The 25,049-nt window shown below is 41.4% G+C and overlaps 1 protein-coding gene across 4 annotated transcripts in view; it reads right to left on the reverse strand.

Annotated features, from left to right (window-relative positions):
- The window catches only part of TBC1D1 (TBC1 domain family member 1), a 215,689-nt gene extending 193,655 nt beyond the window's left edge, over positions 1 to 22,034 (reverse strand). For all 4 annotated transcript variants that reach the window (XM_044913007.1, XM_044913008.1, XM_044913005.1 and 1 more), the window contains exon 1: positions 21,618 to 22,034. In XM_044913007.1, the coding sequence (XP_044768942.1) occupies positions 21,618 to 22,034 (417 nt within the window). The remainder of the gene's footprint in view (positions 1 to 21,617) is intronic.
- Positions 22,035 to 25,049: the final 3,015 nt, after the last annotated feature.

A 25,049-nucleotide genomic window follows, 5' to 3' on the forward strand; every position in this document is an offset into this window, starting at 1 on the left:
ATAAATCTTCAGTAACTGAATTAATTTAAACATACTAGAGACAGGTGGGGGTACTTTTAGGGCCAATTTCTCCCTTTTGTTTTACAGAGTAAATTGATACCAAAATACTTTGATCTTTTCTCAGAGAGGATGAGATAGCATTTTATTAAACTTTCATTAAAAACAATTATCTCTGAATAGCATAATTTTAAGGTGGTTTCCGTTTTCTTTGCTATATGTTTCTTTTTTTTCCCCTAAATTTTCTGCCATGGTTATGGGTCCTTTTTTTTTTAATCCCAAGAAATATATAAATTTGTTTTTAGCTTATTTCTTTGTTCCCTCCACCTACAGACAGGATTGGGTTCATAAAGGAACGCAGCTGTACATGTTCTGAAAGAGGCTGGCTGAATCGGCCACTGGCTGAGCAAGAATAAAGCCCAGCAGTGCAAATGGAGAAGACAAGACAGCATTAGGAAAGATGGGCCCGCCACCCCACAGTCCGGACTGTGAGCTAGGGACTTACTGCCTTTCCTCTCCATTCACTAAAGAGTACCCTAGGCACGATGAGCACAGGACCCTGGACTCCAGCTTACAGTCCAGTGCCTGGCACACAGGATAGGACACGTGTTTCTTAGAGGGCCTAAAGGGCTGACTTCCTAGTAGCCACAGCATTCTGACTAAAGGCATAGCCTCTGGAGTCCAACATAAGTGAGTTGTTCATGGAAAAGGATGTGTTTCCCCCAGACTCAGTTTCCTCAACTGTAAAGTAAGAATAAGAATACCGCCTCATAAAGCTCTTGCGAAAACTAAGTAAAATAATGAGTATAAAATACACAGCATAGTGCCTGGCATAGAGAAAGTACAGGGTTGACCCAGCAATTTCACTTTTCAGTATATTCCCAAAGAATTGAAAGCAGGGACTCAGATACTTGTGTGACAACGTTCACAGCAGCGTTATTCACAATAGTCAAAAGATAGAAATGACATAAATGTCCAGCAACAGATGAATAGATAAACAAAATGTGGGCTATACATTCAATGGAATGTTATTCAGCCTTAAAAAGGAAAGAAATTCTGGCACATGCTACGACATGAACCTTAAAAATATTCTGCTAAGTGAAATAAACCAGACACAAAAGGACAAATATTATAGAATTCCACTTACAGAAGATACCTAGAATTGGCACATTCAGGGAGACAATAAATAGAATGAATAGAAGTTACTAGGGTCTGGGGAGTTATTTTTAATGGGTACAGAGTTTCTGTTGGGATGATGAAAAAGTTCTGGAAATGGTTAATGATGATAGTTGTACAACATAGAGGATGTACTTAATGCCACTGGGCAGTAATAATGGTTAAAATGATAAATTGTATGTTAGGCATATTTTAGCACAATAAAAAAAGTGCTGCATTAATGGTAGAATTTTTTTCTGTCCTTATTAACAATAGCAATAATCAGTTCATACAAAGCACAGGCCGCTCATAAACTTATAAATTCTGACTCATGGCAGAGTGATGAGAAACTATCCCATGAGGCGGTTTGGGGAGGGGGGAACGGGGCAGAAGCCAGCAAGGTGCAGCATACTTGAAAAAGCCCAGAGTAAGAGGATCGGTCTGAAGCAAATCCTAGCAAATGCAATGATCAAACCCAGTGAGTCAAGTCAAGGGGCAAATGAACTAAAAAGCAAAGAGGAGAATTAGTAGTTAAGAGCTACCAGCGGGCTGGCTCCCAGGGTGGAGATGAGGTCATCGGGGCCCAGCTACCTCATCCATCACTGCTGCCTCCATGTGGGCTTCATTCACACAGGCTCTTTCCAGGCAGTGGCCACGTGGTCCCCAGCAGCCCCAGAAGAGAGCCTGTCTTTCCAAAATTGAATCTGATTTGCTCGGCTTGGATCACCCTCTCACCCCTGAACCAATCACTGAAGCCAAGGTAACAGAATATGCTAATTAGCCATGGGTCATTCCCAGGGGACCAAATGGAGAAGCAATTGATAGATTAAGAATAGATGCTGCTCAGGCAAAAAGAACAAATGTCCAACAGTAGGGGACGTGAGTGGGAACCAAGTGAGGGAGGCTTAGGTAATTAACACAGATGAGGCTGGAGGGTCTGTGGTTTGGTTTTCTTGCCCACCAGCAAATAGCATATGGGTGAGTCAGGATGGTTTAAATATATAGGATCTTAGCTGGCTATAGGCCAAAGCTCCTTCTGTACTGAGTTCTAACATGATTGCCTGAACCACACCGATTTCCCTACCCTGTAATTAGAATCATGCAATGAAAATCAGGATTGGCTTCTAGTGCTAGGACCTTCCAAAGAGTGGTGACATTTGACATAAGACACTAAGTCTCTCTGAACCTCAGTTTCCTAATTATAAAAAGGGGGGTTGAATCACAAGGCATCTAGGACCGCATGTGTCTGAGCCTCCATCCTGTACAACTGTAAATTAGGGTTTTTTTTAAAGATTTATTTATTTATTTGAGAGAGAGAGAGAGAGAGTACATGCAGGGGGGGAGCGGCAGAGGGAGAAAGTCTTAAACAGACCACGTTCAGTGCAGAGCCTAACGCAAAGCAGGGCTTGATCTCACGACCCTGAGATCACGACCTGAGCGGAAACCAAGAGTCGGACGCTTAACTGACTGCACCACCCATGTGCCCCTGTAAATTAATTTAAATATCAACTCAAAGGGTGGGTGAGCACATGAAATACAATGATGTATATGAAAGCATTTTGTAGATTACAGAGCCATGCAAATTAGTTATGGTCATTATTTTTACAGTCAAAAGGTAGGGGGGTGGTAAAAGCAAAAATAAAATGGCCTTGAGTAGAGATAAAAATAGGAAAAGGAAGAAAAACTAGGTCAATCAGAATGAAAATTTTATATATCTATGTGTGTGTGTAATATAGTGAGTAGACATACTGGTTTTGTTTTTTTTTTTTTTTCTGGATTGGTTTAGAAGTCACAACAGCATCTCAATGTCTTTGGTGTCCATCCACTCTTCAATGACATCTGGCATTCACTTCCTATTACTCCACTGAAACAAAGGTGCCCATGCAGGGACCTCCCATGGGGCCACGTCTAGGAACTATCCACCAGCTATTATCTATACAAACTTCATTACTGCCCTTGACATTGCTGTCCTTGTCCTCATTTTTGAAAATCCGTATTGTCTTGGCTCTCAGGACACTGCTGTCTCATGCATCTCCTCCTATCTCTATATTCCCTTTTGGACTCCGCTTCCCCGGCCCACCTCCTAAAATACTCACATTCCTGGGGGGTTCCTTTCTCCATGGCTATTGTCAACCACTCTCATAGTTTTGACTATCATGCATAGACTCCATTAATGTATCTCCAGCCCTGACCACTCAGCTGAGCTTCAGCCCATGGGATGTCCCTCAAACAACTCCAACACCCCACAAGCCCAAATGGAAGTCATTAACTCCTTTTCCCTTATTAAGGTCTTCCCCCTAATCCAGCCAGCCACTAAGGCCAGGAACCTACTCACTCATCCTCCCTCCTCTTTTTGGCGACCCCCACCTCACACTTTCCATGGCTCTATGCCTTATATCTTCACCTGGTTTTCATTCCTCTTTAAAGATTCAGCTTAGGGGCACCTGGGTGGCTCAGTCGTTGAGCGTCTGCCTTCGGCTCAGGTCATGATCCCAGGGTCCTGGGACTGAGCCCCACATCGGGCTCCCTGCCCAGAGGGGAGCCTGCTTCTCCCTCTCCCACTCCCCCTGCTTGTGTTCCCTCTCTCCCTATGTCTCTCTCTGTCAAATAAGTAAATACAATCTTTAAAAAAGATAAAATAAAATAAAGATTCAGCTTGCACATCATCTTCTTCAAGACAGCTTCCTGGAATCCCCAGGTGGAGGACAGCTCATCTAGTGGTGTACAACTGATCCCCACTACCTCTTACCAGATTATTTCGAAGCATCTGTCTGTGTCCTTCAAACCTCTGCCCGGCCTTCACAGCCCCCGGACTGTGAGTCCCTCAAGGGCCTGGGCAGTTTGCTGGGCTGTACCCCTTAGGCCTAGCACAGTGTCCGGCACATAGTACAAGTTCAGTTAATGTTTACTGAATGAAAACAATCCTCACCAGCTGTAGTGAGGCTAAATAAGAACATTCTGCTTGTGATGAAAGTAATTTGTTAATCTTTAAGAGTCAGTATAGATAATTGAATGTAATCACTCAGCACTGACAGAGTCAAAAGAAGGGGAAGTTCACATATCTAAACTATGAAACAGATGACATAGCAGATTCTGAATTTACATTAGAGTATTTATTTCCAGAAATATGCACATGCATTTTTTTAACCAGTGATCACATTCTGAGTCTTAAATAGGAGTAGATGTTCTTTTTCAGTATAGTTAACTGCACAGAAACTGTTCAAATTAAAATTGATGACCCTAAAATTCTTTGGTCTATTCTTCTTTTGAACCTTTTATTTCCAAGATGCACATTTCTCATTTAAAAAAAGGTATGTGTGTGGTGGGGATAGGTCTTCAAGCCTCCAGATAGGACTCATTTTTGTTCACATCTTTTCTCCCTGTTTTGGTATTTTCTTACAAGTAAAATATCAGCTAAAACCACAAGGGAAAAGCTATTCAACAATTATGTTGAATTATACTAATTAACATTTTAAAAATATTATATATATAAGAATGTAATAAGAAATTTTAAAATAGCATATGTTGTATACTTACAAAAATAAAAGCATCCTTTATAATTAGTTGACAGATAAAGTGTACATTTGTATATCTGGGTTTTGGATACTGATCAAAAATTGTAGACTAGCCTTACAAAGAAAATGCCAGAAATGCTCCATGATGACATTGGTTTAGTCACTATTTAAAACATTAAAGCCAAGAAAGAAAAATATAAAATCTTACTTAGTATAATTTTATTTGCTTCATAAAGCACAGTATAGCTTTATCTTCTCTTCACTGTAAAAATCAATGGTAGTGACCTCTTCTATTATAAGCAGTCCTGAGAAAATCCATAATATCATGGAAGGAGAAAGGCAAGAACAGATTTTAGAAGTCCAAGCATTATAAATCACCCTTTGAGAATGGAAATCGCATGGATGTGACATTTATTCACTTGCAGATGCAATTTGTCTCCAGTTGTTTTTCAAAGCTCTGAATCTCATCAAGGCATGCCATCGTAATTAAAATGTAATCTCTGGTTTGAAATTTAACATCATGGATGTAGCGCAGGGCAACTAACCGCTCCAAGCCAGGCCTGCTGCAAAGGGGATCATCAAAATACTTTTTTAGTCTTTTTTTTTTTTTTTTGAGAGAGGCAGCATTGTTTCTGTTAATCTCTATGAATTAACTATTTCTGCTTAGAAGCAGACACAAAGCTACACAAGATCTTTGTTGCAGAAAAAAACTATCGCGAAGAGAGAAAAATAGGGAAAATCAAAATGACTGTTCATAAGGGCTGGCTACAATATGGTACATCCATATAGAGACCAGATAAGCAGCAGGGATCATTCTGTTATTTGAGAGATCAAAGAATTGGATCAAAATCTCTTTTCATGGGGAAAGAGAAGGCCAGCATCTATCCCAAACTCTCCAGGGATTCTTGAGTGTCCACAGCTCCTCCTAATCCCCGTGTTCCAGTTTCCAGACCCTATAGCAACCACAGCTTTCATTCCTGTCCTGCCTGCTATCACTGTTTGTTTGTTTGAGAGAGAGAGAGCCAGTGAGCGTGGGGGCAGGGTCGGGGGGAGAAGGAGAGAAAGGATCCTCAAGCAGACCCCTTGCTGAGTGTGGAACCCAGTGCAGGACTAGATCACAGGACCCCAGGATCATGACCTGAGCCAAAGGCAAATGCTTAACCAACTGAGCCACCCAGGCATCCCTGCCTCTTATCACTCTTATTACTCATCCTTTCCCTGTTTACTGTGTGCAGACAGACTACATAGCCCCTTTTCTTTGATTTACCCAAACGGCACTCACACAACCTCTTCTGTGTTGTAGGCTATAATAGCTATCTGGGGTTATCGGCAAGCAGAGGCCACGGCGAGAGAGAGTGAGATATCTTACTGCAACATAATATACCACCGCAGCTAACTAAAAACTAATATCTGACCTCCTGTTCTTAGAAGACCTTGGCCATTTCCCCAATTCTGCCAATGAGAATACAAATTTCACTTTGGCCTCCATTTCCCATTCTCAATGTTGAGGCCTGATTTTCTCAAAATTCTTTGTGGTTCTTTTCTTGTCTTTTTTTCATTTCATTTTATTTTTTTCATTGTTCTTGTGTATCTTTTTTACAGCATTATTGAGATGTAACTAACAGTTGACACTGTGTGAGTGTAAGGTGTACAAGGTATTGATTTGATACACATATGTATCGCAAAATGGTTACCACCGTAGCTAAGCACAGCATCCCATTAGCTAACACCTCCGTCTCATCAGATAATCACCATTTCTTTCTGGGGGTGAGAACATTTAAGTTCTACTCTGTTCGAAACTTTCAAGTATATAATATGGTATTATTGACTATAATCACTATTTTGTACATTAGATCCCTAGGGCTTATTTTCCTTATAATTGGAAGTTTAGGGGCGCCTGGATGACTCAGTTGGTTAAGCGTCCGACTCTCAATTTCAGCTCAGGTTATGATCTCAGGGTTGTGAGATTGAGTCCTGCATTGGCTCTGTGCTGGGCATGGAGCCTGCTTAAAATTCTCTCTCTCCCTCCCTCCCTCTCCCTCTGCCCACCCCCTGCTCTCTCTCTTTCTCTAAAAAAAAAATAAATAAATAAATTTAAAAAATAACTGGAAGTTTGTATTCTTTGACCAATATCTCCCCATTTCCTCCACCATTCTACTCTGTTTCTATGATTTTAGCTTTTTTAGATTCTATATATAAGTAAGATCATACAGTATTTGTCTTTCTCTGTCTGACTTATTTCACTTAGCATCATGCACTCAAGGTCCACCCATATTGTCACAAACGGCAGAATTTCCTTCTTTCTCACAGCTGCATAGTATTCCACTGTGTATATGCCACCACTTCTTTATCCATTTACCCATCGATGGAGACCTAGGTTGCTTCCATGCCTTGGCTATTGTGAATAATATTGTAATGAACATGGAAGTGCAGACATCTCTTTGACATCTGGTTTTTATTTCCTTTGTATATACACCCAGAAGTGGAATAGCTGGATCCTACGGTATTTCTATTTTTAATTTGGTGGTGAACCTCCATACTGTTTTCCATAGTGGGCTGCACCAATGTACATTCCCATCAACAGTGCACAAGGGCTCCCTTTTCTCCACATCCTCGCTGACACTTGTTATCTCTTGTTTTTTGATGACAGCCATTCTATTAGGTGCAGCAGTGACATCGTGGTTCTGATCTGTATCTCCCTGATTATGAGTTATGTTGAGTACTTTCTTATGTACCTGTTGGCCATTTGTATGACTTCTTTGGACAAATATCTATTCAGTTCCTCTGCCCATTTTTTAATCCAATTGGTTTTTTGCTGTTGAGTTTATCAGTTCATTATGTATTCTAGATATTCACCCCGTATCAGATACATGATTTGCAAATATCTTCTCCCACTCCACAGGTTTCCATTTTGTTGTGCAGAAGCCTTTTTTTTTTAAAGATTTTATTTATTTGACAGATAGAGAGTGAGAGAGGGAACACAAGCAGGGGGAGTGGGAGAGGGAGAAGCAGGCTTCCCGCTGAGCAGGGAGCCCAATGCGGGGCTCGATCCCAGTGGGATCATGACCTGAGCCGAAGGCAGACGCTTAACGACTGAGCCACCCAGGCGCCCCTGTGCAGAAGCATTTTATTTTTTCTCCCACCCCCACCCTGTGCAGAAGCTTTTTAGTTTTATGTGGTCCCAACTGCTTATTTTTGCTTTTGTTGCTCCCAAATCTTGTTTGTTTCTTATGCTAAGCAGATTAGACATCTCTGAGTCACTTGCAGCCCATCCTGGCTATGTTCTCTTTTCATAATGAAAATGGCTCATCAAAGCTAAACAAAGATGATGCTATCACCCAAGAGCAGTTCTGCCACAGTTACGAAACTAGCCCCTCCTTTCTCCCTGCTGCATACAACTGTGCAATCACCCAAAAGATGCACCTCTACTACCACGAGAAGTATCTAAGATATAGCTATATTCACTACTATATCTACGTGTGTTTATTTCTATTATATATATGTAGACAGCACAGAGTTTAAAAAGAAATGGTAGAAATAAATATATGAATTGGTTCCATATGGAAACATTTGTTTATGTAATAAAAGAGTATCTACAAGAATATACACCAATTTGTTGGTTTCTCTCTAGGAGGTGGGATTCAGAGGGAACTTTAAATTTTAACACTTGTGTACTAATTTTTTTTTACATTCAACATAAATGCCTCTATAATCAGAAAAGCTATTTATTTTGGAAGACAAAAGACTGACGCCAACAAAAATGGGCTCAAGTCGCTGCTAAAAGGATTTAACTTACACACAAGAGTTTCTCAATAGTAGACCGCTCAATATTCATGAAATCTCTCCCACAATAGTCCCCAGTAAATGCCAAAAAATTTGAGTTCATAAAAAGCAAGGAAGAGAACTGTACAGATTTCAAAGAGCTCAGAGCCAATGAATGTCATGTTATGAACAAAGACCAAGAGAGAAGAAGCTCAGGAGGGATGGGGAGAGATGGATGGTATCTAAGAACAAAATCCTGACTGAACAAGAGAAATCTGTCCTGATGAGGAAGGAAAAGCAAAACAGGAAAATAAATGAATAGGCTTCATTGGGCCTTCCAGATGAGATAGGGTCAAAAAAATCAAAAACAGAAAGGAGAAGCACATCTCCAAGAATGACCACAAAAAAGGTAACATTCACCCATTCATTCATTCATGAAGTCCCCGCTATGTGCCAGGCACTGTCCTGGGTGCCCAGGTCTGGCAATGAACAAGAAAGTCAAGGGCCCTGTTCTCTTGGAGTTTAGGCAGGTGTGCCGATGGTAAACAAGGAAGCAGGGCAACAAACAAGATAATTTCAGATACTAGTATTGTGAAGACATTAAAACCAGATGAAGTGATAATAATTGGTGTGGAGGTACTTTTAACAGGGTGCCCAGAGGATAAGGTTTAATGCAACTCCAAAATGGTCTAAGGAAGTAGCAGTCTCCCAGGCACGAACAATGACAAATGCAAAGTCCCTGTGTGAAGAATGAGGCTGTCATGTTTTAGGAATATAAACACCAGGGTGGCTGGGGTCCAGACAGCCCTGGAAAGGTGTGCGGAACAAGGTCCACATGGTAAGCCCCAGCAAGGATCCGGGATTTCATAGAGGGGAAAGTTATACAGGGGAAAGTTACAAGAGAGGTTTTAGGCAGGGGAGTGTCATGAATTTATAGGTTTTCTAAAAATGCTTCCAGATTCTCTCTGGATGATTGGCAGGTGGAGAGAAGAAGCAAGAATGGAAACAGGGAGAGTAATTAGGAAGTATTGTAGCAGTCCAGATGAGAGATGACAGAGCCTCGGGCTCAGGGTTAGCAACAGAATCAGAGAAGTGCCAGATCTGGAATGGATCCTGAATAATTTGAATGAGAATGTGAAGAAAAGAGAGAAATCAAAGACAATGCCTAGATTTCAGCTGGAGCAACCCTCATTGCCACTTTGGAGCTGCTGAGGACTGGAGAAGCAACAGACTGGTGGGGAGTAAATTCAAGGGTTCTTTTTTAACCAGGTTGAGTTTGAGATGCCTATGTAACAGCCAAGTAGACAAGTCCAATTGGCACCTGGATAGACAAGTTTGGAACTCATCGGCGAGTCTGAAGAAATAGATTCACTTTGGGGAGTCACCATCAAACAGGTGGTATTTAACACTATGAGACTGGGCAAGGTCATCTGGAAAGAGGGTCGAAAAGAGAAGTGTAGGAGACTGGGTCTTGGGGGACATAAAACTCAGAATTGAGAAGAAGAGGAAGCACAAACAAAGGGGTTTGGGTGGAAACCACTACTGAAGTAAAAGAGAAAACAGGAGGGGATGGTTCTTCAAAAGCCAAGAGAAGAGAGTGTTTCAAGATAGAAGAAACACCGCGTTGCCAACTATGCCAAAAGCTACTGAGAAATTGGATGAGAGAAGCAGAGAAGGAATCACCAGATCTCAGTGGCTGGTGACATGATACGAGCCTTTTTAGTGGAGTGATCAGGACAGAAGGCCAGTTCGTAAGCCTAGGAGAAAATGGGTGAGTGAAAGTGAAGGTAGCCACCAGAACAACTCTTAAAATAAAACAGAGCAGAAAGTTGGGCCAGTAACTTCAGGGAGCTCGGAATGGGATACGGGGTCAGTGGAGGGTTTGTTTTTAAGATGGGAGATGCCAGAATAAATATTTTTAGAAGACCAAGTAGAACCAGATTAGGAATTTTACTTCTATGTTATTTTTCATATCATTCCTTAGGAACCAAGTAGGTCAGCATCAACAGGACAGCAAATCAGAGTATGACTGACTTTCTCTTCCATTAGAGACCAACAAAGTGTTAAATTAAACTATTAATTTATCCAGAGGTAAAAGAGATTGAAGACATCAACTTGGTTCCATGAGAATAAGCTATTTCACATCATAGTTATGGATCAAGACACTATCTACCTATCTATTTCTATTTATTTATGTAATCTCTACACTCAATGTGGGGCTTGAACTCAAGACCCTGTGATCAAGAGTTGCATGCTCTGCCGACTGAGCCAGCCAGGCACCCCTGGATCAAGACGCTTCTTGAGCTTTTACACTCACTACTGCAATAGCCTCCTAGCTGGTCTGCCTCATCTGTCTCTCATTCCACTATTCCATCCTCCACTCCAAAATCTAAAAACAAGTTCAGTTATTTCACTTTCCCTGATCAATGCCTCTATATAGCAACCTTCTTAAGAATATCCAACCCCTTTAGTAAGGCTTATAAAGCCCCATAAAATCTGTCCCCAGCCTTTCCTCCCAGTCTCATCTCAGACCATGCAATTTGCAAAACTCTAATCACAGCAACCCTGGCCGCACTGGGCACCTCCGCATTCTCTTGTCCTGCTAGGGCTTGGCACACCCTCAATCCTCTATCTAGAATGTCTATTCAATCTGTACCCAACTCATCGGCCTGGAAAACCCCTAGTGCGTCTTTAATACCCATTCAAATGTCCCACGGAATATACACTTACTCAGGGTCCTTCCAGAAGATAGAGCTATGAAACACAGCTAGACATTAGAGGGAACAACTTCACTTCAATGTAAAATAGATTTAGGGGCGCCTGGGTGGCTCAGTCGTTAAGCGTCTGCCTTCGGCTCAGGTCATGATCCCAGGGTCCTGGGATCGAGCCCCACATCGGGCTCCCTGCTCTGCGGGAAGCCTGCTTCTCCCTCTCCCACTCCCCCTGCTTGTGTTCCTGCTCTCGCTATGTCTCTCTCTGTCAAATAAATAAATAAAATCTTTTTTTTTTTTTTTAAAGATTTTATTTATTTATTTGAGAGAGAGAGAACGAGAGAGAGCACGAGAGGGAAGAGGGCAGAGGGAGAAGCAGACCCCCTGCTGAGCAGGGAGCCCGATGCGGGACTCGATCCCAGGACTCCAGGATCATGACCTGAGCCGAAGGCAGTCGCTTAACCAACTGAGCCACCCAGGCGCCCTAAATAAATAAAATCTTAAAAAAAAAATAGATTTAGGAGTAGGTCAGTTGTCTGAAACAAAAGGGGAACATTGTCAGGTGATACTTTCCTTGTAAGTGGGAAGTGTAGAAATAGGAGGAAGATGACTTGCCAGGTGAAATCTCCTTGGGACAAAATCCATCCACAGCCATTGTTCAATACAGACTCTTTAATACTTAGTTGTCTATCATTGCTAGGAAGGGCCAAAGAGCTGTCTCTACAAGTTTCTACTGTTCCTACTTTGCCCTCCAGAGCAATTCATAATGTGTCTATTTCTTTTTTGTACAAACATGGCAGCTTTTCAAATAACTGCAGGCACTTACACTAGACCTCCTCCCATTCTCCCAAATTTTCTCTTCTATAACTTACAGATGTTGCTAATTCCTGGCAGTACAGCATCCAGAATATAAAAACATCATTATACCTCTTGAGTAGGCAATCTTATCTTATTTGATTTTGTACCAGAGCACCCAGCCAAGTTCATGACATATTGGTAACATTCCAATGCATGCATTAATGTTGAATCTGCAACATTTCAAATACCCATATCACTCGACCACAAGAAATCATGGCTTCTGACACACTGCCCAGAACTAAGGCAACTAAGAAAGCATCTCTGCAGGACCAGCTGTCATGCAGTCAGATGTGAAGTGCTCAGTCAGACACAGAGTCCAACATCAGTGATCACACCACTCAAGGCCACCTCTTCTCTGGCGTCCTGCATCAGCTCCTCCCCAAAGCCCCACCTGCCATCCAGCTTCTTCTAAGGCTCTCAGAGCCAGGCCAGCTCTGCACTTGGCCTGGCCTGTTGGCTCAGGCTCCCAGGCAACCATTAGTGGGGCAGATGCCTAAGCATCCAAAGGGTGGAAATGAACTTAAAAAAAAGAAGAGGGGCGCCTGGGTGGCTCAGTTGGTTAAGTGTCTGACTTCGGCTCAGGTCATGAGCTCAGGGTCCTGGGATGGAGCCCCGTGTTGAGGGGCTCAGGATCCTGGGATTGAGCGCCCAGCTCAGTGGGGAGTCTGCTTGTCCCTCTCCCTCTGCCTCTGACCCTCTCCCCGCTTGTGCTCTGTCTCTCTCTCAAATAAAAAATCTTAAAAAAAAAAAAAAGAGAGAAAAAGTAGAAAGAAGAGATTTATCTCTTTCAGTGTATCCCAAACTAGCAGCTCACAGGGTTCTTGTCCATCTCAATACATACCTAGAGTTAAAAATAGGATGTAGTTTTGAATGTGACCTTTTCAGAAGAATTTTGAGCAAAATTCTATCATTAACAAATAGAAGGCAGCAAAGAAAAGGGGGAAGACTGGAGTCACTCTGTGATGAATGTTCTGATTATTTCTGGAAATACTTCTGGGTAGCTAGCCTAGTCCAGTGCTGACTAGTAGAGAGGGTATAAGCTATATATGTAATTTTAAATTTTCTAGTAGGCTTATCAAAGAAAGTAAAATAAGCAGGTGAAATTAATTCTAGTGTTAGATTTTATTTAACTCAATATATCCAAAATATTATCATTTCAACATGTAACCAATATAGAAAATTACTGAGATATTTTAAGTTCTTTTTTTTTTCAAATGAAGTCGTTGCAATCTACTGTGTTTTGACACTTACGGCACATTTCAACTCAGACTAGCCCCATTGCAAGTGCTCAATTGTCACATCGGGCTACTGATTACTGCACTGGATGGTAAAGGTCTAGGCTATAAATAAATCCTTTTAAGATACAAGTCAACTTTAGGTTCAAAATACTTGTAAACTCTATTATTAGGAACAGACTTTTATTAAAAAATAATTACAAACACAGCATTTGGTGAAAAATGCAAAGCTATACAAAGTGGTATGTATTGAAAAACAAGGACTTTTTAAAAATTAAGCATCTCTCACAAGGTGGATGCTTTCTGAAGCCCTCAGACTCATTTTTCTTTTTTTTTTTTTTTAAAGATTTTATTTATTTATTTGAGAGAGAGAACATGAGAGTGGGGGAGGGTCAGAGGGAGAAGCAGACTCCCTGCTGAGCAGGGAGCCTGACGTGGGACTCGATCCCGGGACTCCAGGATCATGACCTGAGCCGAAGGCAGTCGCTTAACCGACTGAGCCACCCAGGCGCCCCAGACTCATTTTTCAAAGTCAAAAATAAATTATGTAATCAATCCCGTGTCACAAACCCAAATCCTCCAACAAATACTTTGGAGTTCACGCAGTCCGGGACATTCTTTTTATAGATGAAAAAGAATCCCTGCCAACCTTTGCACCCAGCAACCGACTTCTGTCTGGCATGACAGACAGTCAAGTGTTGATTAGCTGACACGGATACACTGTTCCAGGCAACCGTGCACTGAGTCATAGCTGCCGAGTGGGACCCCAAATGAAACCTTACATAATAAACCAGAACAGGATCATAGATGCGTGGCAGGAATGGAACACAGATCAAAAAGTCCTCCAAAATATACACAACAAAACCTTCTCAGAACCATCCCCCCGAGTAACAAAAAGAGACTAACGTCTGAATGTGAAAACCAAATGCAGAAGGGCAACCAATAAGAACATCTGAAAAGTAATCCTATATTCCTCAGAATCATCACCCTCAGGAACAAAACGCTCCAGCTCAGTGCTGTAATTTCCAACCTCACTCTAGCAAAGAAAGAAAGTAATGAGCCGGCAAATACAACAGCCAAGCTAGAGACGCAATGGGAGCCAGACTACGGAAAATCCTGAAATAAGCGGTACATAGTTTAAGAGACAAACGTAAAACCCCAGGCAGATGGGGAATTAGGAAGACAAATCAGTAATTGGTAAAATGCAACCAAAACAAAGCTACAATCAAAAATCAAATTCCAAAAAAAATTTAAATTAAATCATAAGACTAAGCTAAAGCAAACTCTGGCTTTTTTTTTTTATTATTATGTTATGTTAATCACCATACATTACATCATTAGTTTTTGATATAGTGTTCCATGATTCATTGTCTGCATATAACACCCAGTGCTCCATTCAATACGTGCCCTCTTTAATACCCATCACCAGGCTAACCCATCCCCCCACCCCCCTCTGGCGTTTTAGATAGGGATTTGAAGTCTTAGTCCTGGTAATCACAGGAAAACAAATTAAGACCACTTCCTTCATTGAATATGTAACCTAATCCAGAGAGGCTGGGTGAGGGAGCTCTAAAACCTAGGGGTTACTGAGAAGGCCAACATCCTCACAGAATACACTGGTTCTTCACTGGAAATTTTAAAGGGAAATATTAATTGCTCTGAAGTTAAGTCTACAAATAGTTAAGTACTCTTAAAATTTGTGGTAAGGACTCTGAGAAACAAACTGAGGGTTCTAGAGGGGAAGGGGGTGGCGGGATGGATTAGCCTGGTGATGGGTATTAAAGAGGGCACGTACTGCATGGAGCACTGGGTGTTATACGCAAACAATGAATCATGGACTCATAATAATAACATAATAAAATTAAATTAAAAAAAAATTTGTGGTAAGGGAGCCCACCAGGTTCAGTTCCAGATACGTGTCACATTCAAGAAATGCAGTTTAGATGCCAAAAATCATCGAAAAGGAAACCCATTCCCTCAAAGGACACTGACCACCTCTCAAATGCATCTTCCTCAGCAATATTTAATAAAGTCCTCTTCTATATGCAGACTTCTTTCTAGAGGTCTACCTCTACTGTAAGTTTATGCAGTTACTCTACCCCTGACCCTGGGCTCCTTTCCCACACTTTCCCCCCTCCTCTTCGTCAGGAAACTTTTAGCACTTTATTTTGGAGATCAACTTAGCCACTCTCCCAGTAAGAAATAGCTTCCTCTTTGGAAGAGTGAAGAATAAGGCTATTAAGATGGACATTAAAGAGGGAACCTGATGTAATGAGCACTGGGTATTATATAAGACTGATGAATCACTGAGCTCTACCTCTGAAACCGAGAATACATTATATGTTAATTAACTGAATTTAAATTTAAAAAAAGAAATTTTTAAAAAAACAACAAAAAAAGATGTGTTACGTGTATTTATAAGCTTTGCTAGTCTGCTAGCACACTTGTATATGACAGTTTTTACTTTTTTGCCACTCAGTTTTTTCTATGAATAGAAGTTACTACTTTGGTGAAAAATTATAATTAATACGGATGGGTGAAATTATACCAGGAACAATAATGACAAATATAACTATTTGTTTAAGAAAGGAGTTTAAAATTTTTACTGTAAATTATTGTATTCACATAAGTATCACATTAATGCTTTTTCTCTGTTAAAATGTTAAATTTGGGGCGCCTGGGTGGCTCAGTCGTTAGGCATCTGCCTTCAGCTCAGATCATGATCCCAGGGTCCTGGGATCGAGCCCCGCATCAGGCTCCCTGCTTGGCAGGAGGCCTACTTCTCCCTCTCCCACTCCCCCTGCTTGTGTTCCCTCTGTCACTGTGTCTCTCTGTCAAATAAATAAATAAAATCTTTAAAAAAATAATAATAACTAAAATAAAATAAAATGTTAAATTTGTCTTAGAGTCAACAAAGGCTAGTAAAAAGTCATTATCTTCTATATAGTGTGTCCATTATCAGAGGTTTTATATCTTTTCAGCATAATTGGTTGTTTTTTATTTGACTTTATCATGTCCTTAGCTGTTAAAACTTTTTCTTCCTCGTGAATGTGCTGTTTCCTTAAAATCATGTTGTCCTCTGGGTTTATCTTAAAATATTTTATTGTCCCTTTGGTTACATAGGCAACAGAATATTGTTTTTCTGTCAACCATGGTCAGTATTAATCCAGTTACAAATCTTTGAATACTCCTGATTTTTGACTTTCAAGTTTAGAAAATATAAAATTTTTAATTTAAAAAATTTTTATTTTTTTTTAAAGATTTTATTTATTTATTTGACAGAGAGAGTGAGAGAGCACAAGCAGGGGGAACAGTAGAGGGAGAGGAAGAAGCAGGCTCCCCGCCAAGCAGGGATCCTGATGCGGGGCTCGATCCCAGGACCCTGAGATCATGACCTGAGCCTAAGGCAGACGCTTAATCATCTGAGCCACCCAGGCACCCCTAAAAAAATTTTTAAATAAAACATTTAAATTTAGAAAATATAAAATAAAAATTTCAGGGGCACCTGGGTGGCTCAGTTGGTTGAGCGACTGCCTTCAGCTCAGGTCATGATCCTGGAGTCCCGGGATCGAGTCCCGCATCGGGCTCCCTGCTCGGCGGGGAGCCTGCTTCTCCCTCTGACCCTCCTCCCTCTCATGCTCTCTGTCTCTCATTCTCTCTCTCTCAAATAAATAAATAAAAAATCTTTAAAAAAAAAAAAATAAAAAAAAAAAATAAAAATTTCACAATATTAAAAAAAAAGATTCTAGCAAATACCAGATTCTCTGATGGAGAAAGGGAAGCCCACGAGCACTCCCACATTAATGACATCTGTCCCACCACAATTATGAAATATCCACACTGTGCCCAGACTGGACACAGCATCTGGAAGATCAGAATCTGAAGAGAGTCAAAACCAGTGTTTGAAAAGCCAGGACATATTTCAAGTAGAAAAGGAAGATCAGTTAAAAAACAATGAGCACTTAGTAAAACTGCTCTCATGTACCCAATCTCTGACTTACCCTGGGGTCCCGCACCTACTGTTCCCTCCCTGCTCACCAATCTACACTTCTCCATTTACTACCATCTTAATAATACCCTCCACTCCCCTTTCAAAATCCATTGTTTCTTCCTATTGACACAAAACAGCAACAGACAACGTCAGAAGCCCCAGCACTTACACCACCTGCAACTCAGTGATGGAAACTCCCTTTCAAGGAAGCAGAGTTTTTTCCTCGGTAAATAAAGAAAAGGATAGAATCAGAAATATTCTTACGAATGATCTCAAGTAAAACTCAAGTGAGTGGCAAATCTGATGTTCTTCTGAGTACAGATTTTCATAGAATAGACAAAGCTGAAGAACTAACTGGAGGAGGAAAAAACTAGACTATTTTTCAAGGGCTGAGTCTGGGCAGAACTCCTGATTTCTTTGTGATATGATGGGGGAAAGATCTAGTCAGGGTCACTCATGCAACCATCTGTTTTCCAGGATGGATGTCTTCACTTCCTACCATGGACCCAAACTCAAAACTACACTTCAACCCAGAACCTTATCCCACTGTGTTCACATGTGTTCTGAGGGATGTTCTTGGATGTTATGAGAAAACTGTAATCTATGGCCCAATAAATTTGGGGATTTCATGGACTAGTGTACAACTCAAGAGTGAAATAGAAAAGACAGCTTCTCTAAAACCGTGGTTCTCAGAGTGTGGACTATATAACTCAGTGAACCAATATCTTCCGAATAATCAATGCATGATGTTACACAGTCATACGTGCTTAAAAGATTCTTAAAAATGCATGACAGATCGGTGGATTTTATTTATTTTTTATTTTCTTCTTAAAAGACTTTATTCATTTATTTGACAGAGAGAGACAGGGAGAGAGGAAACACAAGCAGGGGGAGTGGGAGAGGGAGAAGCAGGCCTCCTGCTGAGCAGGGAGCCAGATGCGGGGCTAGACCTCAGGACTCCGGGATCATGACCTGAGCCAAAGGCAGATGCTTAACAACTGAGCCATCCAGGTACCCCAGATCAATGGATTTTAATATAACAAAGTGCAAGAGCGCTTTGATACAATTTCAAATTTCATATTGCAACAAGCCTTTAAGCAACTACCACTTGTCAAGTTTTGGTATAGTAGTAAAAAAATATCCACAATTTTCTAAAAAGGCTATAAAATGTTTCTCCATTTTCCTACCACATAGCTGTGTGAGGACAAGTTTTCTTCATATACTCAACCAAAATAACATATCATGACAGAATGAATGAAGAAGCAGTGGAGAATCCAGTAGTAGTTGTCTATTAATCCAGATAAAAAAAGATGTGAAAAAACAAGCAAACAAAAAACCAAGAAGTAAAACTATGTCACTCTTATCATTAAATATTTTTGGAAAACATATAGTTATTTTTCACAAAAATATTCCTTATGCTAACACATAAGGGGCATATTACTTTTGTTTTTTAACAAATGAAGAAATTAGTACCTTCATAATTTCTGTTTTAATTTCTAGTACAGTAATTATTAATAAATATAACCCACCTCCATGCTCTTTGGGATCCTCAATAATTTTTAAGACTAAAAAGGGATCCTCACGTCAAAAAGTTGGAGATGCTGACCTAATGCATTTTGATCGTGGAAGCCTTTCTCTATGGAACACCTTGAATATATTCTATGGAACATACAATGGGAAACACAGTCTCATCTTGGGTTCTAAAAATTATTCCTCTATATGCCTCTTCTCCCTAGACATTTTCAGCAAGTTAATTTATATACTATTTAAGGGTTTCCTCTCAAGTAGTAGTTTTGTGCTTCTAACCCTGGCAGTAAATGCATATATCTCCTCTGGCAAGCACCACCGAAAGTGACCTCATCTATTTAGGAGAGGCCTTAATCTGGAGAATGATTTCACTGAGCAAATGTTTCAAATAATCACGAGAAATGATGACATAGGTTAACATGCTCCATCAGCAGATAATCCGCTACCATGAGATACGGTGCCAGAGATGTCCCAAGAACATCAAAGCTATGATGCCAGATGGAGAATCGGGGCCAATTTGGTTTACCATTCAGTTTCCAACAAAACTGAATCACTGATTGAGGTAACTCTGCTACAGATTACTCTTTTAAACAAGGAGCAGGATGACAGCAATGTATTACTCCGAGTACTGGCAATTTGTGCTTGGAAGAATTGTATGCAAGCCAAAAATAACTCAAGACCTAATTCATATTTCTACCATGGCTTTTCAGAACACAGAGTAAGGCCAGTTGTCTACTTTCAGCAACACTGGGAGCTCCAGTTACAGAATTTAGTTATAAATCTCTTTTTCCTGTTAGGCATCTGGATGACCGGCCAGGAGCCTGTTCTCAGACGGCTGTAAAAAATTTTGGGAAAGAGTCAAAAGTGTAAAGTGCTGGACAACTATTCCACACAAAGACTCTCCCCAAGGAAATTCAGTCCTTATATAGAGCAGGCCTGGAGTACAGGCTGTTCAGTCCTTTCATTTACATTCTGGAATTTGCCCAAATAATAGGAACCATTAAGTTTATTTATGCAGTTTTTAAAGTATCTAGTTTATAAAAATGTTGCTCAAGGATGACCAGGATCTTGGGAGCTGAAGACACTCATCTTGGCCTCCTTTTTCCTATTACCTTAGACTTAAAGTGAAATTAGCATTTCATCTGCTTCCAGTAAAACTTCCTTTAATGAAGATTTTTTTTATGGCTGTCAGTGCTTCCTAAGGTGTCGTTCTAGCTCATTTGGTCCCCCTGGCAACATTATGAGATAGACATGCTAATTATCCCCATTTTACAGATGAGACAATAGGCTCAGAGTTGCGTGAGGCCACCAGTTTATAAGCGGCAGACTGGACTGGAATTTGGTCCCTCAGAACCTCTGTACTGGGATGCTGTCCCGTCTATTTGAGATGCATGGATAATAACATTAAATGATTTATGACTAAGGAGATACCCAGTTCTGTGGGTAAAGTAGTGGTTGTAAGCTTCCTTGAAGAAAACCTTCCTTAGAGCCAGTGTGTTAGGCTCCGTTCTCTGTCTTCCAGTCATGACCTGGACACGGTCCACGGGCGATCTACCTACCACTGCCTCTGCCTTCCTTCTAGCCTGTACTGATATCCTCTTGCACGGCATCTGAAGCAGCACTCACTGAATGAATGAGCCCAAGAACCACTTTTGCTTAAAAGGGAATCTCTAAGAACCTACTTAGGTCACCAAGAGCATGAATTTCTAAATGAAGTTCTTGCACCCTGGAGGGTGTGCAGAACAAACAAACAAAAAACCAACAAAACAGTGCGGTACAGAGAGAAAAACATTAGCATTTCTATTTCCATTTACTGACATTTACCACATGATTGGCACTGGCCTCCTCACTCAGTGCATGGCAGACAGCCACAGAGGGATGCTAGGCCTGGCAGGGGCATTCCTCAGCCCACGGGGTTAGCCAGCAGTGGAGGCTATATCAAAGTTCACATGAGCCCAGTTGAGAACGTGGCCATAAGGATTATGTTTTCAATTTTATCTAAACTGAGCCTCACAAAATGGACAAGTGACTTTAAACAGGTCCTGCACAGAACCGCAAAACAAGGTAACAACAATGCAAGCGCCAATACCCAGGAAAGTCATAGAGCTGACTATACTTTTACCATTTCTCATATGATACTTTTCTCAGCCACATCATGAGATATAACAATAATGAGTTAATCAGATCTGACACAAAGTTGGCATCCACACACACAAAACCTGCAAGTATCAAAACTTGGATTCATATCCACCATTCTTATCAACAGTCTTTGCTAAGTGACCGTGATACCTTGGGAAATTGGCTAATAGTAGTCATATGTAACTTCTAAATACATATATATTTTTTAACAGGGTCAAAGATGTGGAGCTCACTGATGTAGGTAGGACTCTACTACCCAAACTGCAATCTGCAAAGGAACAGCATCAGCATCACCCTGGCAGCTTGTTAGAAATGTAGTCTTAGGGTCCGTCCCAGACCTCCTGGACCCAAATTTGTATTTTAACAAGATCTCCAGGTGATTCATGTGCACATTTCTGTTTGAGAAGCACTGCTTTAGAACACACACCTTAAATGATCTGAACCCTAACAGTTCAGCTCTTATTTACAAGTTGAGGCAGATTTCTCTGTTGAATTTTTGAACTCATAAAATTATAATTCCTAATAGCTGTTGTCAAATGTTCTTCAAAACTATAAAAAAAAAAAACACAACTATCCCCATAAACCAAAAAACCCAGCGAAATAATCTATGTATGACCACAGCAACCTCTTATTCATCCCAGTATCCATAAAGTCAACGTCCTGACCCCCAGTGCAATGAAAGCCATCCCGCTACACCTCCATCACTTTCATCCCCACTTCCACTTACTTTTGTTTGATCATCGGCTTTGAACACATAGCAGATACTCTGCTGACTGGCTGCATTGTCCTTAATCAGACAAGCAAAGTAACTTGGATCGTGACTGTTGTGAATCAGTTTGTGAGCATGCTGGGGCTTACACTCGAAGATGCTGGAACATATCAGCGGATCCCACTGTTGACTCTTCCCCGGCTCGGAGTCACATCTCAGTCCAGAGGGGGAAACACAAAGCCGGACTTGCCTGGCACCAGGCTCCTTTTTGGAGGACTGCCCACTGAGCCTGCGCACCTCTGCCACGGCCCAGGGCAGCATCGGCATGGTGGTCAGAGAGTGCACACACAAGGAGCCCACCAGCTGCAGGCTGAAGTCCACGGAGCCCTCGTGAGGAAACAGATGCTTCCTCGCTGTGAATGTTATTGGTTCCATCTTGGGAAAGGTCTGGAAACTCAGCAAAACGTTGCCACTGTTTTCTGTTTTAGAACGAGTAATCTATTTTATGTGCTTCTGAGGCAGAATCCTGGGGGAGAAAAACAAAGGCATGAGAATTTAATGAAATCACAGCAATAGCTACTTTTGAAGAGTTACTATTTCAGAGGAACTTTTATAAAAGCCTGAAACCCAAACATGGGAAGAAACGGATCTTCGTTCAAACAAGATGCCTGGCCTAGAAAGAGCCTTCTTGAAACTGTGCTTCAAATAAAACCCGAAAAGGCCATAACTGTCACATTCACTACAGGTTACAAAGATCTCACCAGGAAACTCCTGTGAAACATCTGTAAGCCTTGTAGAGCCATCAGAAGCAGGCAGGACAGAAAACAGTATTGTCCTGCTCAGATACCTTTAAATCCTGTTCTATTAACACATATTTCAAGGAATGTTTTTTTAAGTAATCTCTATGCCCAGTGTGGGGCTTGAACTCATGACCCCGATATCAAGAGTTGCATGCTCTATGGACTGAGCCAGCCAGGTATCCCTTAAGGAATTTTTTTAAAGATACTCAAATTCAGCAGTGGTGATTCTCCCTCCAAAAAGTAATCTTGAGAGAAAAGCAGCTATCTATCCATTATCATAGTCCACTGAACCAGACCAGTTTTCAACAACTGACCTTTTCAATTATGATACTACTTAAGTTTTAAAAGCCTCTCCCTGACATAGTCCAGAGGTGCTGAACATAAATTCAAATTTCATTAACATGTAATTGGTGCCAGTTATGCTCCAAATATCACCATAAATATTGTTTCATTCAATTCACGTATTATAAGCCATCACGCCCACACATTGCCTCTCCTCATCAATAGATGATGCTGCTTCTGGTCGACCAAACTCTCTCACCTGCCTTCCCCCTCTATGGGTGATTTTCAACAACCACATCTGATGCATCCTAACGCCTTCCTGTTCCACTGGGGACGAAACCCTTCTTTGCAGAGCTGACCTGTCTACAGGATCTCAAGCCTCATCCTTCCTCAGCTGCTCACCGGATCTTCCTTCTGTCATGTACTCCCTGAGCACCTACCTATACACTGCATCTGTCTGATTCACCATTGTGTCCCCAGTGCCTGGCAGCGTCTGACTCACAACAGAGGCTCAATAACATTGTAAACAAATGAATGAAGTCTCTCCCATCTGAAAAAAAAAAAAAGACTTTTTCCATTGACCTCAACCCTCCCGAGCCACAACTCTTCCTTACCCACACAACTTTCTTCTACACTTACTGGCTCACTTCCTACTGCCCATCAACAATCTCGACTGTGACCAGATGCACTGCCTATGCATTGAACTTGCTCCCATGAAGGTCATCCACATCTTCTGGCTGTGAAACCCACAGGGGGCTTTTTAGTCCTTAACTGCCTTGTCCTTTCTGATGCATTTCTCAATGGTGACCACTCCCTCCTGCTTGAAAATCTTCTGTTTCTCCTCTTACCTTGCTGGTTGCTTCTTTTCAGGTTCTTGGATGGCTTTCCCCCCTGTTTAACTCCATCCCTTCTCCTCATTCCACCTGCTTTCTTTGGACAGTCTCACCTAATGGCTTGGGTGTCCACAACCACATTCAAACAGTCCTGCTGTGGCTGCTAGCAGCTTTCTGCACTCCGGGCATATTGCAAGATCTTCATCTCCAACCCTAGCCTCGGTTACAGACTGACTGCTAGTATTGCCATCGTTGGGACCTAGGTCACTGAGCTTGAGTTGTTTGTCACAGGTGGGCGTGGGAGGGTCGGCTCCTGATTCTCGACCCATCCTCTTGAGTGCTGCACAAGAATGTCATCGACCACATAGACCCTGATGATTCCCATGCGAATGTCTCCCACTGAACCTCCTTCCTGAGATCCAGATCAGGGCAGACCATTCAGTATTTCTATCTGGATAGCCTAGAGCTACCTCAGTCTCAATGCAGTCATTTTTAAAGATTTATTACTTATTTTAGAGAGAGAGTGTGTGTGCGTGCAAGCAGGGGGAGGGGCTCAGGGAGAGGGAGAGAAGCAGACTCCCCACTGAGCCCGGAGCCCCACACAAGGCTTGATCCCACAACCCCGGGATCATGACCTGAGCCGAAATCAAGAGTCAGATGCTTAACGTGCTGAGCCACCCAGGCGCCCCTCAGTTTAGTTATTTTAAACTACCTCAGTCTCACCTCCCCCCTTCCCAGAACTTCTCTTGCTGCCCATAAACTCCATCTCTGTAAATAGCATTACTAGTTTATTGGCCAAGCCAAAGGCCAAGGAGTCATTGCTACAGACTGAATGTTGAACTCCTAATTCCCAATGTGATAGTATTTGGAGGTTGGGCCTTTGGGAGGTGATTAGGTCATGAGACTGAAACCCTTATGAATGGGATTAGTGCCCTCATAAAGAGACCCAGGGTACTCCCTTGCCCCCTCCCACCATGTGAGGAAATAAGAGACAAGACGGCTGTGTATGAACTGGGAATATATTCAATATTCAAATTCTAAACATTTTCTGAAATAGAACTGAAGTCTATTCCTTTAACTCTATATTTTTCTATATCATACAGATGCATAAATGATAAGAGTGAATTTTTATAATAGGATTTGAACACAGTTCAGAGCTAGTTTTTAATTTTAAACGTTCAAAAGTTCAGAAATAAACCCACACTTTCAAGCTCCAACATAGTTCGTGGAAACGTAGTCCCTGTCTCTTCTCCTTTAAAGTACAACCTCTCTTGATGATAAAAACAGACTTGAAGTTCATATAACCCCATAAGTAATGGTCTCTCCCTCTCTCTTCATTTTTCTCTCTTTCACCTGGTGAGAGTGGCATTAAATGTCTGGCTCAACTTCCACTCCTGTAACTGAATCTGTTTCAAGTTCTAACTGTTGACAGCTGCTAATCCCAAGATATGTTTAAAGAAGTACTAGAATTATTACAAAGGGGAGACCTGAGCTCTACCAATTGGTGTAGACGAGGCAATTACTAATATGGTGGC

This window comes from Neomonachus schauinslandi, chromosome 2 (assembly GCF_002201575.2).
Source record: "Neomonachus schauinslandi chromosome 2, ASM220157v2, whole genome shotgun sequence".
In the NCBI taxonomy this organism is placed as follows: Eukaryota; Metazoa; Chordata; class Mammalia; order Carnivora; family Phocidae; genus Neomonachus; species Neomonachus schauinslandi.